Below are 16,170 nucleotides of genomic sequence, written 5' to 3'. Positions count from 1 at the left end.
TTACTTGGATAATTTTACATGACAGAGAACTTTTGCTGCGCCAGTTTTCCAGAGCTGGTGGTTGGATAAGTGTGACCAGGCCTTTGCACCCCTGCAGATCCGGCCGCCGTCGGGAAGGAGGGCGACCCTGCACCTCCAGACTCGCGCAGTCTGGTCTGACGGCTCACGCCCTTGTTCCACGAGCCGCAGCCCAGGCCCCGCGGAAGCAGCCCCCTCGGTTCCAGATTCCACGAGCTGGCCAGGGCGGAGCGCGACGTCCAAGCAGCCTTTCTTTTTTTCACAGAAGACTTGCGTAAGGTTTGCTCGTTGTCTCGTAGGTATTTCCTGATGTGCATTCACGGGCACCTCTTACCAGCTTTTCCGCGGGCAGAAGCCTTGGAGGGCCTCCCTCAGTTTATTAATAAATACTAAGATCACAAGTTGCTGGGAGTGACAAGGCAAAAACAGAATCCAAGACCAAAATCCACACAACCTCTGGGTCAAGGCCACGTTGAGTTCTGGAGCTGCAACTTCCGGCTACGGCCCCTCACGCGACCCAGACGTCACTGCGTCGGGGCGGGGCCCGGGGCGTGGCTCCAGCTTCGAGCGCTGGGTTCGCGGGGCGGGGCGGGGCGGGGCGGGGCGGGGCGGGGCGGGGCCGTCCGGGCGCCCTGGGGCCTGAGGTGCTGGCGTTTATAGCCCGCCTGCGGGGGGCGGCGGCCGCGACGTAGTGGCGAGCGAGCAGGGATGTCGGAGCTGCGTAATGGGCTGGAGCCGAAGCCTGTAGGCTTCGTGCTGGGGCTGGACGTGGGCAGCTCTGTGATCCGCTGCCACGTCTATGACCGGACGGCGCGCGTCTGTGGCTCCAGCGCGCAGAAGGTGACCGGGGCGCGGGTCCTCGGGCACCTGGGGTCGGGGCGCGCTCAGGTCCCGCGCCGGCTGCGCCCCGCGCCCTTCCCGCCCGGCCGGGTGCGCTTCCTGTGCCCGGGTCGCCGGCCGGGACTAAACGGGACGGGGCGGGGTGGGCTGCGGTGTCAGTGCAGGAGGTGGTTGGTGATCTGCTCGGTTTCCCTGTACTTCCTTGAGGGACTTCCAGCTCCACCTTTCTTTCACGCTTTGATTTTTCAGATCTTGATAGATTTTCAAGTTCTTTGTTTTTGGTTATCGTCTTTATTACTCCAGAATGTGCTAGCTTCTCACAGGACCGGCTGATTTCCACGGACATGGCAGGTGTTGGGCAAGTTTTGAAATCTGTTACTTTTCTTTGGTTCTGTCCTTGAAAACTAAGCCCCCCCCCCAATTTTTTTTTTTTGTTGTTTGTTTGAGAGTCCTGCCAAATGGTTGGTTGATTTTTAGCATAGTCTTGGATTGTCATTGGCAATATCGGTGAACAGCCAAGAAGTTGATACTCCGTTCTCATTTTAATGAACTGTTGATTTCTACATCGTGAATGCGCCAAAAATAATGCTTATTGGACATCGCGTTCTTCCTCACTTTTCAGTATTGGCATCTTTTTACCTGCGTAGTGTTGGGACCGCTGGGACCGACAGCCACCTGAACGGTTCCCTCTCTCCCTCTTTTTCTTGGGTATCCGCCCTACTTCCCGATGTCCTGGGGATGTTCCTTCTTGCAGTAGTTGCCCGGGAGTTTGTTCATCCAGGGTGCAAGTAAGCAGTGACTGCTGGGGCATTTGCGTAGCGGAAACGACTGACTTTCCCTCAGGTTTTGGTACCAGATTGTGAGCTGGGGCTGCGTGGGCTCCTGGACCGTTTTGTGGCTGGGCATGCGGGACACAGCATGCCCACCCACAACCTGTGCCCTTGGGGCCTCAGGAGAGGTGAGAGATTCTTGACCTTGGGTGACTGTGCTCCTTCTTAGGAGTCTTTAACAAACACCGATACTTTTTACAATCTCCCTTGTAATTCTGGACACAAAGTACTTTTGTTTTAAGCAGTGATTTATTTATTTATTTATTTATTTATTTATTTAGGAATGGTGCCAGACCTTGTGGCGCACACCTATAATCCAGTACTCTAGGGAGCTGCGGTAGGAGGTTGACAGATTCAAGCCCACCTGGCTACTTAGCTTAATGAGACCATGACTCAAAACAAAAAGTAAAAAAAGAACTGGAGATACAGTTCTGTATTCAACCCTCACAAATGAAAAAGAAATAGGGGTGGAGAGCCGGGAATATTTGGAACCAAAAGAATAACACAGTAGTTAGAAAATACATTTTCACAGTTGCAGTATAATTTGGGGCAAACCGTTAGTATATTTAGAAATGAGGTTAAGAATGTCAAAGATGAATCAAGATTGCTGCAAGTGGCAAGAAACTAGAAGTGTTTGCTTATATCCTAAACTGTGGATGGACTGTCTGAAAATATATCAATAAATGGAAATAGGGAAAATCTCTGTCCTCCAAGGATGAAACAGTATTTTATTTATTTATTTATTATAATGGCTTTTTAGAGACAGGGTCTTGCTGTGTGTTACAGGCTTGCCTTGTACACACTGTGGAGCCCAGGCTGGCCTCAAACTCGTGGCAGATCTCCTGCCTCAAGTACTGGGATTGCAAGTGTGGCCTCCTACACCTGGCTAAATTAGTATTTTAGAGTAAGGAGTTCATAACTGTTACTTTTTTATTGATGAGACAAAATATCCAACACCCAAACTTTTTTTTTTTTTGTCTTTTTCATTTTTATGGGTACCGGTGATCAAACTCACGACCACCTGCTTGCAAGGCAGGTGCTTATGCCGCTGAGCTAAATCCTCAGCCCCAACACCCAAACTTAAAGGGGGAAAGATTTGCTTAGCTCACAGTTTGTAGAGGTTTCAGTCCTAGTCAGCTGGCTGCAAAGCGGGGTGACATGGCAAACAGGCGTGGCAGAAGAGAAACTGTTCATGGCAGGTAAAAGGTAGCCATCAAGGGATGACCACAGCTCTATCCCTTTTTCTAATTTATTTTTTTATTGGTACATTTTAGATATATGTAATGCTAACAGTCATCATAGGGAATTGGTACCTGAGTATGGTCTATCTTGCTGCTGCTTTTTTTCCCCATTCCCCTCCCCTCAGCTGTTTTTTTTTAATCATCAGTAACCAAGGATCAAACTCCCACGACTGCCTGCTTGCAAGGCAGGCACTTATGCCGCTGAGCTAAATCCCCAGCTCCTCCTCAGCTCTTTGTATCTCTTATGTTTTACCCAGGCTACTTAGTGGGGGCAGCACTCACACCCTTAATCCCAGTGCCCTTGATCTTAGTATCACTACTAATCAATACCAGTGTCACATATTCTATCTAGGTCTGGCCACTTCTGAAAAGAGCCACCTATGACCACATGAGCCTTTGGGGTACATCTAGGCACAAGCCATAAGAGTAACATTTCCCCTTAAACTAATAGGAGTTTATAACTAAACTTCTTAAAAATGTGGCACTGGCCTTAAGACAAAACTAAGTGATTAGGGGCCAAGGATATAGCTCAGTGACCGCGTACCTGCCTGGAAAGCATGAGGTTATGAGTTCAATCCCTGGTACCAAACATAATAAAGTGATTAGCAACTTGTGTTGCAGTTTGGCTAAGTAATTTTATGCCTACTGTCTTTAATAATAAAACAATTGGGATTTCTTGTTTTTGGGTGGGGTGTCACTTTTCTCTAGAAATTTAGTGTAATTGTATCCTTATTGTGGTGGGGTCAGTGGTGGTTGATGTCTAGTCCTAGCTCTTGGGAGAGTAAGGCAGGAGGGTCAAAGTGAGTTCAGGGCTAGACGGGGTTATATACTGACCCTGTCTCAAGAAAACAAAAAAAGAAATAATAAAATTGGTTTACAGGGCTGGTTGCATAGGGGAGGCCTGAGTTCCATCCCTAGTACTACACACAGGTATACACACACACACACATACACACACACACACACACACTCCCCAGTGGAATGGCACGCTGTTGTGAGAACCCATGAAAAATGATGGTCAAAAGAACAGGACAAAAAGTTCACTCACAAAAGAACAGTGTGAGAACCCATGAAAAATGATAGTCAAGAGAACAGGACAAAGAGTTCACTCACAAAAGAACAGTGTGATCTCTAATAAGGTATGTGCTGAGCATTCTAAAAAGAGGACTCTGGTTGTTGTCTTTGTTGTTGGCTTTGACCAAAAGGTATTTTCTTCTTAAATCCAATCGTAAATTTTTTGGTTTTGGCTTGACCTTTGAGAGAGGACAGATCTCACTATTATGCCATATGAAGACTGCTGTGGTTTGGATGTAGTTTCATGGGTTGCAGGCTTGGGCTTAGTGTGGCATCCTGGGGAGCCGTCAGGGTATTGAGGGTGCTGTCCTCATGTGGGTTTGAAGACTCTCTTTTGAGATCCCAGTTAGTTCTCCAGAGGGAGTGGTTGTACAATTGCAAGCCAGAAGCCTTCCAGCTCCGAGGGTTCCTTACTATGAACATGCGTGATTGCTCTCTCACATAGGCTCCTGCCACCACACGGTGACCATCTGCCCTGACAGGCTACAGCCTTGGGGGCCTTCACCGGGGCTGAGCTGAGGGGACCACGGCAATTTAGACTTTCTACCTCAAACACTAGGAGCCACAGATACCTCTTTACCCATTTCTCAGCATCGGGTGTATAGTTACCACAGTGGAAGATGGACCAGTATGAGGGTGAGATGAGCTGTACGGGTTGGCAGGGTTGGGGGCAGTTGTGCTGGGGGTTCTAGGTGAGAGTGTGCAGTGTTACAGGGATGAAGCAGTTATCCATCCTGACTTGGGGATGAGGACGTGCTTTCTGCAGTGGACCCATTACAATCTGTAGTTAGCAAAGTCTTGCATACATAGAAAGAGAAGAGATTCTGGTTTTTTTTTTTTTTTTTTTTTTGTCTTTTTCCTTTTTATCGGTATCGGGGATCGAACTCACGACTGCCTGCTTGCAAGGCAGGTGCTTATGCCGCTGAGCTAAATCTCCAGCCCCAAGATTCTGTTTAAGTCTGTTTCTGATGTGCTCACTTCCAGAGAATAGATTCTTTCTCCATATTGCCCAGCATCTCTCTTATTCTCTGCATGTTGGCATGTTGTTGCTGTTTCTTTTTTCTCTATTTTGCCCTTAGTTGGTTGTCTGTTGATGTTTTTCAGTGCTCCCCCTTACTCTAGCACTGAGCCATGTCTGGTGTTTCAGCTCCTCCAGAGTATAAACCTTGTCCCTTCTGCCAGGTTGCAGGGAGGCAGTGATCTAGTTGAGGCAGGAAATGGGAATCCTTGGAAAAACTGAGCCGGCTTTCTGGACCAGCCCCATCTTACATCCTGGCGTTTGTAAGTGCCTGTGATTCCCAGAGTTACACCTTAGAATCTCTGCCCTCTGGTCATGGGCTGTGCTGAGGTGTGTGTTCACCTGTTATTTATGGAATACTTTTGAAATCCAAAGTACTTGAAGATGTTGGGAAAACAATGAAGACACACCCTCCCTGCCCGCTGAGGCCCAGGTTCTGAGGAACAGGGGCAGAACTTATCTGGCTCTGGTTTCGCAGGCCCTTACCTAAGGGATCATGGTGCTGTGGTGCCAGATGACACAGCCTGCCTCTAGAGGTGCCCCACTGTGTCCTGCCTTATTGTGGTTTTAACTTGCATTAAATGCCTAACAATGTTGATATCTTCTGACAAACAGTATTTTGTTTGTTTGTTTGTTTTGGGTACTGGGATGGAACTCAAGTGCTTGCCAGCTTCCCACGCTGGTGCTTATGCAGCTGAGCTAAATCCCTGGCCAAACAATATGTTTTGTTTAGTGAAGTGTCTGTTCAACATTTCTGCTTTTTTTTGGGGGGGGGGGTACTAGAGTTTGAACTGGCCTACACCTCCAGCCCTTTTTATTTTTTTATTCTGAGACAGGGTCCCACTAAGTCACTAAGATGCTTGAACTTCAGATCCTTCTGCCTTGGCCTTCTGTGCCCATTTGCTTAATTGGATTGTTCGTTTGCTTACTGTGGAACATTGAGATTTCTTTATATATTCTGGAATTAAGTCTTATGTTTGATATTTTCTACAAATCTGTACTCTTTCTCTTCATTGTCTTTTTTTTTTTTTTTTGTATCATTGACCAATTTATAGACCTTTAGTGGAATGTGAATCTCACAAGTCTTTAGTATTAGGAGAGGTATAAATATGGAAAAAAAGTCTGCTACCATAAGCAATCCCCATTTTATAATCTTGGAGGCCTATGCCTCCAGAAATATGAATATATCAAATACATCATCAATTTGACAACAATAAACTGTCATAACCATGTGAAACCTTTGCACAGGCATTTCAATCCAAAAAATGTATTAATTCTTTTGATAGAGACCAATGTGAACATTTTGGAGTACATTTCATAACTTTAGTTAAGGTGTCTCCTATAAGACTATGGAGATCACTCTTCATTGTCTTAATGGTACTTTTTAGAGGGCAAATCTTTTTAACTTTTTAAATATTTATTTACTTACTGTCTTTTTTTTATTTAAGGAGAAAAAACAGAAAAAGGGTACAAGTAATACAAACTTTTAAAAATAAACAGAAATCACTAGTTAATAGATTACATATTCTTTTCTTAGAAATAGTTGTTCAAGTTACAAAATTGAAGCATATAAAGTGGACTTTCAAACAGTGAGAGTGCAAACAGTTTTGTTCAATGATCAAAAAAAAACTCAGTAATACGGTTATCCGAGACAAGGTCTATGCAGTTCCGGCTGGCCTTCAGCTTGCTTTGTAGCAAGTCTGGTCTCAGACTTGCAGGGATTCTCCTGCCTCAGCCTCTCAAGTTGTGGGATTACAGGTGTATGGTACCATGCTCATCTTCACATCTTTTTAACTTTTATCTTTTTTTTGGTACTGGGACTTGAACTCAGGATCTTGCACTAGCCAGGCAAGTGCTTATGCTGCTGAGCTATCTCCATGACAAGTCTTTGTAACTTTGAACTCCAATTATGCAGTTATTTTGTTTTATGAGTTGTACCATTTCTCTGAAAATTCTTTGGATAACCCCAATTCTTGAGGATTTCTTTCTGTATTCTCTCTTTTTTTTTTTCTCCTTGGGACACTGTTGTGATTCTTTCTGTATTCTCTTCTAAATGCTTTTTTTCTAAATTCATTTTAACTTCTAAATTTTTTTTTTTTTTTTTTTTGCGACAGAGTCTCACTCTACAGGTTGGCCTTAAACTCATGGAGATCCTTCTCCCTCAGCCTCCCGACTGCTAGGATTATAGGCATATGCCACCATGCTCAGCCTGCTTGGGATTTTGATGCAGAATTCTGAACTGACAGTTCTTAAACACATTGGTTTCAAACTTGCACTCTTGTTAATTCTGTGCATTTTAGTTATATGGTGTGTATAATGCTTTGGAGTTATTCTGGTAAGGTTTCTCTGAGTTTCTGCAATACATAGATTTTAGTTTAGTTCAGTTTATTATTATTTTCTTTATTTTTTGATACTGGGAATTGAACTCATCGTCTTGCTTTTGCCAGGCAGGCGCTGTGCTGCTGAGCCCAATACAAAAACTTTAAATCTTTTACTGGACTTGAAAAACTTTTAGCATCATTACTTCTCAGAAACAATTATTTTGTGCACTGAACTGTTTCTGTTCTTCAGAAACTGACTACACAAAATCAGACCTTTTGCTATTGTCCCTGGCCTCTGAGGCTTTATTCTTTCCCAGTCTTTCTTTTTTATATCTTTATATTGAATAACTTCTATTGCTCTGTCTTCGAGTTTATTGACTCTGTTTTCTGTGTTCCTTGAGCCCATTCAGTGAATTTTTAGATTTTTTTGTTTTCTTGTGCTTAGGGATTAAAAGCAAGATCTTTACACTGAGCTACATCTCTAGCCCATTTTTATTTTGAGACAAAGTCTGAGTGTGAACTTGGAACTGTGATGCCCTAGTCTCCCAGAATATATGACACTGGCAGATTTTCAGTTATTTTTATCATTGTATATTTCAGTTTTAAAATACTCTTTTTTCTGATTTCTGTTTTTTGTTGTTTTGTTTTGAGACATGCTGGCCTTACACTCACTGTGTAGCCCAGGCTGGTCTCGAACTTGCAGTAATCACTTCCTGCCGCAGGAAGAGTCCTGGGATTACAGGCATGCACCACCACACTGAGTTATGCTTTCTGCTTTTTTTTTTTTTTTTTGCAAGATTTTTTTTTTTTTTTTTTTTTTTTTTGCCTTCCTGCCTGCCTGCTTGCATTTCGGGGATCCAACTCATGGCCTCATGAATACTAGGCAAAGATTTCTGCTACCGAGTCACATTGTATCCCCAATCTTTTTTTTAAAATTGTATATATGTAGTATGTACAACTTGTTTTTTGTTTGTTTGTTTTTGTTTTTTTGAGGCAGGGTTAGATAGCCCAGCCTGATATTGAATTCATTATGTAGCCTAGGCTGGCCTCAAACTTGCCATGATCCTCCTGCCTCAGCCTCCTGAGTGATGGTATTATAAATATGCACTACAGTGCCTAACTCAACATGATGTCTTGATGCATTGATCTTGATGTGTATTTATATAAGGAAGTCATTATTACATCTATCTTTGTTTTCAAGAGTCTTCCCTTTTAATATTGCATTATAGTAACCACTTTAAAGTGATTTGGAAATAGCTGTCATCTTGACATTAGTGTTTTTTTTTTTCTTGTGGTACTGGTCGAACTCACAACCTCGTGCGTGCCAGACAGGCGCTTCTACTGCTGAACTGAATCCCCAGCCCCTTGGCATTAGTATTTATTGACAGTCTTTTCTAATGTGTGTTGAGATTTTCTGTTCTTCATATACCTTGTAGTTTTGGTTTATATCCTAGATGTTTTGAATATTATGTCTTGAGTAAATCCTGTTAAAAATGCACTTTTCTTTTTCTTTCTTCCTTTCCTTTTGTAGGGTTTCATTTTGTAGTGCATGCTGGCCTCGAACTCATTGCAGTCCTCTTGCTTCAGCCTCCCTAGTGCAGGGATTGCAGGAAAAATATACTTTTCTATTAGCAGGATTCAGATCACAAATTCTGGCTGCTTCTGTGGACTGTGGTTCCCTGGTAGTTCTGTGTTCTGAATCTTGCTAGTAGTCTTCAGATCTGCCCTACGTGTAGACAGCCTAGAAGGCATCCTGGGGCCTATGCTCTGGGAAACCCTTAACTTCTTTGGCTTGCTGCGTGAGAGCTGTTGTCACAGCAGCACTAGCATCTCTTGGGCAGAGTCTAGGTGTATCTCCAGCTTTCTAGGTATCTTTCCCAGCTCCTCCCTCTCGCAGGTTTTCGTGGTTGCTTCTGGGACGCTGAGCCTGCTCTTTTGGTCCTCTGGCTTGTTTTTAGTCTTCTGGCTCACTTGCGCATGCCAGGCAATACAAGCGCAGAGATGAGAAACAGCATAGGATTATTCCCTGCCTTCTGTGACCACTGCGTGGATTTGGAAGCCTCTTCTCTACAGTCGTGGGTGTTCGTTGGAATTCACTGATCGTACTGTCACTGCCGCAGCCACAGTCAGTGCTGGGTAGTCTGGGTGCGGAAGAGGGAGGACGAGCGGAATAGAAATACAGGGTGGCATTCTAATTCCTTCAGAGGGGTAGGGGTTTCCTTTCTCAATTCTTTTTTTTTTTAATTTAGGAATGAAAACCTTTCTTAATTCTTCAAACCCTAAAACAGAGCTTCTTGTGGAACCAAGTTCTGGTTTTCAGGGTGCTTGTATCCACGCCAGATGATGGCAGAAGGCCAGTGAGAAATCACCCCAGCTCCCTGCACGCAGTGTTTTTCTTTTTTGATAGCACAGAGGCTCTAACCCCTGGCCTTGCACATGCTGGATAAGCCCTGTGGCCCTCAAATTCTTATCTACTTTCTTAATTTGCCTGCTGCTGCACGCATTTAAGAGTCTATAAAACAAAAACAAAAACAAAAAAACAAAAAACCTCCTCTGCTCCAAGCATTCTGCCTAGGTTTTTGGGTTTTTTCCTCAGTAATAGGGATTGAACCCAGTGCCTCACAGTAAGCTACATGTCCAACCCTTAAATTTTTTTTTTAAGACAGGGTCCTACTAAGTTACTAAGTTTCCGAGGTCAGATTTGAACCTATAATCCTCCAGCCTCCTAGAATGCTGGTATCACAGGTGTGCCCCACCATGTTAGGTTTAGGTTTTGTATTGTATACAGTGACACAGGGTGGAATGTGTGCTTGCTCCATCATAGTGTGATCTGGAACATAGTTCTTTTGTTTATTTCTAAATTTTTAAAACAGTTTTAATTGTTTGCTGAGGTGTAGTGGTGCACACCTGTAATTTCTGCACTTGGGCCTGAAGCGGGAGGATCACCATGAGTTTGGGGCCAGCTTGGGCTGTAAAGTGAGGTGAAGGCCAGCCTGCTTTTTATAGTGAGACTGTCTCAGAACAGGTAAACAAGAGGCTAGGATACAGCTCAGTGGCATAACGCAAGGTCCTGAGTTTGATTCTTGGTACCAAAACGAAACAAAAAACCAGACATAAAAACACAAACAAAAAAAGTTTTATTCTTTTTAATTATAAAATACTTTCATTGTAGAAAACTTGGAAAATAATGATTAAAATAAGAGCTAAATTTTTTTGTAAACTCATGAGCTACTTCTATTTTCGTGTTGGTTTGTAGTCCTTTTTAAGGGTATATATGTATTTTTTTAGTTTTTTCGGAAAAAGGGTATACTAGGGTTTAAACCCAGGCTTTGCACATACTGAACACGTGCTCTAACCCTAACCCTAATCCCTGAATTTTAACAATAAAAAGTAGATAACTGAAATCATGTTGTTAATTATTTTAATGAGTAAGTAGATTTAAGGCTCAGATACCATGAACTTGATCTAACATTATTTTTACTAAATCTTCTCTTTTCCTAAATAGGTAGAAAATATTTATCCTCAAGCTGGATGGGTTGAAATTGATCCTGATGTTCTCTGGACTCAGTTTGTTACTGTAATAAAAGATGCTGTCAAAGGTAATAGAATTTATAAAAATAACAGTTATTTCTACAGTGTATTATGTTTGAAGTAAGAGTTTTGCATACACCTGTATGCCCAGCCACCTGGGGCTGCAGCAGGAAGATTGCAAGTTTAAGGGCAGTTTGGCAGCTAAGTGGGATCCTGTCACAAACTTATATGGGGCTATAACTTCGTGATGGAGCACTTGTATAAGCATGCATGATTTCCCAGGTTTAGTCACTAGTACAGGAAAAAAAAAGTTTTTCCTTAGGCTTGTGTAGAAAATGTAGGCTTCTGTAGAATTTTGAGTTTGTTACACATACAGCATTTTATTCTGGGGGGAGGGGATCATAGCATCCCAGGATTTTTGAGGAGAACTGTTTGGTTGACCGCAGACCTCATCACAGCAAGATAGCAGCTACTGTGCCCTCTGCTTGGTCACCTGCCAGTGGTATGCACATAATGCTTGTGCCCCTCAGGCCAGCTGGTAGCTGGTGCTGATAATGTGACCACAGCACTGCAAGCGAAGTCACCAAGTACAATTCTTCCTTCATGATTTCCCACGCCACTTACCTTTAGAGTATAATGAGGTTTTTGTTCTGTTTTTCCTGTGTGGCTCATTGATACAGTGTTGTTTGTCTAACCACAGCTAAAATCTTAGCAGTTGTGGCTGGGGATTTAGCTCAGTGACACAAAAGCCTGTCTGGCAAGCACAAGGTCATGAGTTTGATCCAAAAAAATAAATTAAATTAAATAAAATCTTAGCCCGTTAGGAACATTTTCACTGCAGCCTTTTGGAAAAACATTGCAAAAAGATGACTTGTGAGTTCTAAAAGATCTTTTACTTCGTTTTTCTTTTTTCTTTTTTTTTTTTTTTTTTTTGTCTTTTTATCAGTACCGGGGATTGAACTCACGACTGCCTGCTTCCAAGGCAGGCGCTTATGCCGCTGAGCTAAATCTCCAGTCCCCTTACTTTGTTTTTCTATCTGAATTGCTTCTCTTCATCTTTTTAGTTTGTGATATTTCAAAAGCTATTAAAAGAGTTGCAAGAGTAAGTGGAGGGGGGAGGTAGCTTAGTGGTAGTATGTGCTTAGCATGTGTCAGGCTTGAATTGATTCCAGCACCAAAAACGTAAAAAAATTTGCAAGAATAATGGTGTGACAGTCAAGTGTGATGATGAATACCAGTTATCCTAGCACTTGGAAGCTGAGGCAGGAGAATTAAGAGTTTGAGGCTAGCCTGGGCTACATAATGTATTCAAAGCCGGTCTGAACCGTGTAGCAAGTCCCTCTCTCCAAAAACCAAACCAGCCAGAGGTAGCAGCACACTCAAGAGGCTGATGCAGGAGGATCACCATGAGTTCAAGACCACCTTGAACTGTGTAGTAAGGGCAATCAAAATAACACAAAACAAAACATTAATGCTGTTTTTTAGTACTCAGTTTTCAATATTCTCTTGTTATCTTAAGGAAAAAAATAACTTTGCTCTTTTGAGACAGCTTTGTTAGGTAGTTCAGGCTGTCCTTGAACTTGCTGTGTTCAAGGCCTTGAACTCACAGGCCAGCTGTGAATTTAGCATACTTTCTAATTCAGCATCCAGGACTGGGATTATAGGCCTATGCCACCGTACCTGGCAAAAATAATTTTTAAAAAAATCTAGAATTCTTAGTAGGCTGAGGCAAGAGAGCTGCTGCAAATTCAAGGCTAGCCTGGGCTGAGACACCATTCCACACTGTACCCCAGGCTAGCCTTGAATTGACAGCAGTCTTCCTGCCTTGGCTTCCAAGTGCATATTAAGTAATTTTGTTTTGTTTTGTCTTTTTTTTTGAGATGGGGTCTTGCTATGCACTTCAGGCTGGCCTTGAACTTATTTTTTGTAACCCAGGCTGGTGTCGAACTGGCAACGATCCTCCCACCTCAGCCTCCTCAGTGCTGGGATTACAGGTGTGAGCCACCACACCCGGCAGCATATTAAATAATTTTGAAGGACTATTTCATGGGAATAATACATTTTCCTCATTGCTTCAATTGAAGTTGTCCTGAGTTTTTCCAATGGTATGAATTATTTTAAAAGAATATTATAGAATGTACTTGCATTTCTGTATTTGAGGAAACTTGGGTTAAAAAGGCATATTTATAGATATGTCCTTGATTTTTTTTTTTTTTAAATCAGTACCGGGGATCAAACTCATGACCGCCTGCTTGCAAGGCAGGTAGTTACACCGCTGAGCTAAATCCCCAGGCCCAATATGTCCTTGATTTGTGTTTATGTTAAAAAATATGACCTCATTTCAGTAGTTACACTACTTTTTTCTACTTTCCTTGGTTTCTCACCACTAACCAGATTCTTTTTTTGGAGGGGAAGATGCAGGGGGAAGACCGGGAATTGAACTCATGACCTCCTGCTTGCCAGGCAGATTCTTGTGCTGCTGAGCTAAATCCCTGGCCCTAACCAGTTTCTATTATGACCGATCATTGTATAAATTAAGATCTATTATCAGGAAGATAATACAATCTGATTTAGTCTAGTTTTTTCCCAACATTTAAAGCAAAAAAAGAGGCTATTTTATTCTTACAAGGGTATGTTTTTTTTTTTTTTTAAAGTAAAAAATAACTAGGTCATCTTAGTATTTTTTTTTTTTTGGTGCTGGGGCTCGAACTCACAACCTCGAATTTGCCAAGTAGGCACTTATGCCACTGAGCTAAACCCCTGGCACCAGCTTTAATCGTTTTATTAAAATGGTATATTTAGATTTTTTCTTTTTTTTGCCTTTTTGTCACAGGGTCTCATTGTGTATCCCCATCTGGCCTTTAATTTGATCCTGCTCCTTCATCCTCCTAAATTCTGGGATTACAGGCTATATACCTAGATGGTTTTTTGAAGATTATATTGAAACAATTACTTTCCATGCTGTGATATTATAAGATTAAGCATCACTGACTTTTAAATATATGTTTTCTCTGTCTTCACTTTCAGCTGCAGGAATACAGATGAGTCAGGTTATTGGTCTTGGTATATCAACACAGAGAGCAACTTTTATTACATGGAACAGGTGAGTACATGCCTTGTGTGCTGAGCACTGTTGCTGCTGGGTTTGTGCCTCAGTGAGTAGATGGCTGGACAACCTATTTGGGGAACTTTGGATTTGTGAATGAAAGTAGTTTCTCACTTGGCTAAGAGCATGAAAACAGCCTAACGTTCTGTTTTATCTGCTCCCTGCATGTCACCTGTGCTTAACTGATGTATAGTAACAATAAGGAGATTGTTGTTGCCATAAAAAAATCTCTTTTCTTTTATGAAAGTTAGCTTTTCAAACAAGCAGAGATTGAAAATCTGAAAAATTACCTTACACCTAAACAGAGGGAGGAACCTACCATATTTCAGAAACAATGCCGTGCTTACGATTTATATTCTCAGACTACTTTACACTGAAAATATGGGCCAGGGGTTTAGCTCAGTGGCACAGCACATGCCTGGCAAGCATGAGGTCCCAAGTTTGATACCTGGTACCAAAAGAAAAGAAATGAAAAGATTTAGAGTATAAACATCTATGCATCTGAGATATACATGAGTGAGACACATTGTGATCTTGTCATAGTTACCATATGAGGACCCGTGATGCTTGACGTTTCATCAACCTTATAACAGACCAATTATTTAGGTGTTGCCTGTTTTTACAGAAAAAGAAATCAAAGTGCAGAGAAAGGAGTTATATAGGTCACTCAGCAAGCAGAGTCAACATTTCAGGTTATCTTTTTTACCCCTGATGCCGAGGATTGAGCCCAGCACTTTGTGCATGCTAGACCAGTGCCCTACCCTGAGCTACCACCCAGCCCCTTGGTTTAGTTAGTATGTTTCTTCTGGTTTTCGTTTCTGTTTTTTCCTTCCTTTTTTTTAGTGCTGGGTGTTAAACCCAAGGCTTCAGGCATGCTAGCCCAGCATTCTTCCACTGAATTACATATATTCCCAGCCACAAATTATCTTTTGACTGCAAAGCGTATGTTATTTGTACTACTTCCAGATTGCCTTTAATTTGTGTTTTTTTTTTTTTTTTTTGCTTTTTTTAGAATGTGAAATTTGTCTTTGTTACCGAGCATTAGCCTCTAAAGATATATTGAGCTTGAGCAGTTGGAAAGAAAAGTGGAAGGAGGGAATGGGGCTGAGTCTAAAAAATGTACTCAGGTTAAATTTAAAAGGACCTGACTTTTGGTTCAGTATTAGGTAAGAAGAAGAAATGTAAATTTAGCAATATTTCCGACCTTGATGTTTGTCAAAGTGTGATAGGATTTACAGGGTACAAGAAGAGGAACAGGTTGGTGGGTGGGATGGTGGAAAGGATAGTGATCAACTGATTGGTTTAGACATGTGAATGTGGAGATAACTCAGAGGTGACCAAGGCACAATTCATTTTGTCCTCGTGAACACTGTTTTATTCAGGGCATAATGCATGAGATTGATACCTACATTTACCAAGCTCCTACATCTACCCTTGGGCATAAAAAGTCTTTAGTAGTTAATGTATCTGTGAGATGAAGGCATAAATCATCAATTCAGGTTATCTAGCCTGATGTGGTGGTACACACCAGTAATCCCAGCACTCTGGAGGCGGAGGCAGTAGGATTGCCTTGAGATCTAAGCCAGACTGGCTACAAGGTAAGTTCAAGGCCAGTCTGAACTGCATAGTGAAGATGTGTCTCAAAAAGACAAAACAAGCAAACAAACGAACAAACTGTGGGTAGAGCTCTATTCAGTTGCACTTTTGCATTTTGGGCCAGATAGTTCTTCATGATGGGAACTGTCCTTTGGTGTTGTAGATGTTTGAGTGACATCTCCACATGTACCCTGCATTGTGACACCTACAAGCTTCTCCACACATTGCAGAATCACCTTCACTTGAGAATTATTGGTATAGAGGAAGTCTAGAGGAGTAGATGTATGTATTCTCTGATAGAGATCCAGAAAGAGAAAAAGCAAGTAAAGGATTTGGACTATGAGATCCCTCCAATTTTTAAGATTTTTATTGTTTTAGTACATGTTTGCAATAAATAATGGTTGCATTGTGTGTCCCAAAATTGAAAAAATTAGGGAAGAAAAAACTGATCAGACAGGACCAAGGGACATCTGAGAAGTGGATGAGAGGGAAGCACCAGCAAGCGTGTTGGCAGGGCCTGAAGAGCTCTTTGAAAGTGTCACATTTGGCCGGATTTGGAGACAGGTCTTTGGCTCCACAGGTTGTGGCTGTCAGT

The 16,170-nt window shown here is 42.3% G+C and overlaps 1 protein-coding gene across 2 annotated transcripts in view; it reads left to right on the top strand.

Annotated features, from left to right (window-relative positions):
• Nucleotides 1-658: 658 nt before the first annotated feature.
• Nucleotides 659-16,170, top strand: part of Gk5 (glycerol kinase 5) — a 65,276-nt gene continuing 49,764 nt past the window's right edge. Inside the window, exons 1-3 of one of the 2 annotated variants that reach the window (XM_013160029.3) lie at nucleotides 659-858; nucleotides 10,848-10,941; nucleotides 13,901-13,976. In XM_013160029.3, coding sequence (XP_013015483.1) covers nucleotides 727-858; nucleotides 10,848-10,941; nucleotides 13,901-13,976 — 302 coding nt within the window. In that variant the 5' untranslated portion in view covers nucleotides 659-726. The remainder of the gene's footprint in view (nucleotides 859-10,847; nucleotides 10,942-13,900; nucleotides 13,977-16,170) is intronic. The other variant, XM_013160028.3, reaches the window with a different exon arrangement.

This window comes from Cavia porcellus, unplaced genomic scaffold (assembly GCF_034190915.1).
Source record: "Cavia porcellus strain 051 isolate PalLab524CR breed Dunkin Hartley unplaced genomic scaffold, mCavPor4.1 scaffold_5, whole genome shotgun sequence".
In the NCBI taxonomy this organism is placed as follows: domain Eukaryota; kingdom Metazoa; phylum Chordata; class Mammalia; order Rodentia; family Caviidae; genus Cavia; species Cavia porcellus.
The sequence above is the reverse complement of the archived record's forward strand: the minus strand, read 5'-3'. Positions and strand labels throughout refer to the sequence as shown.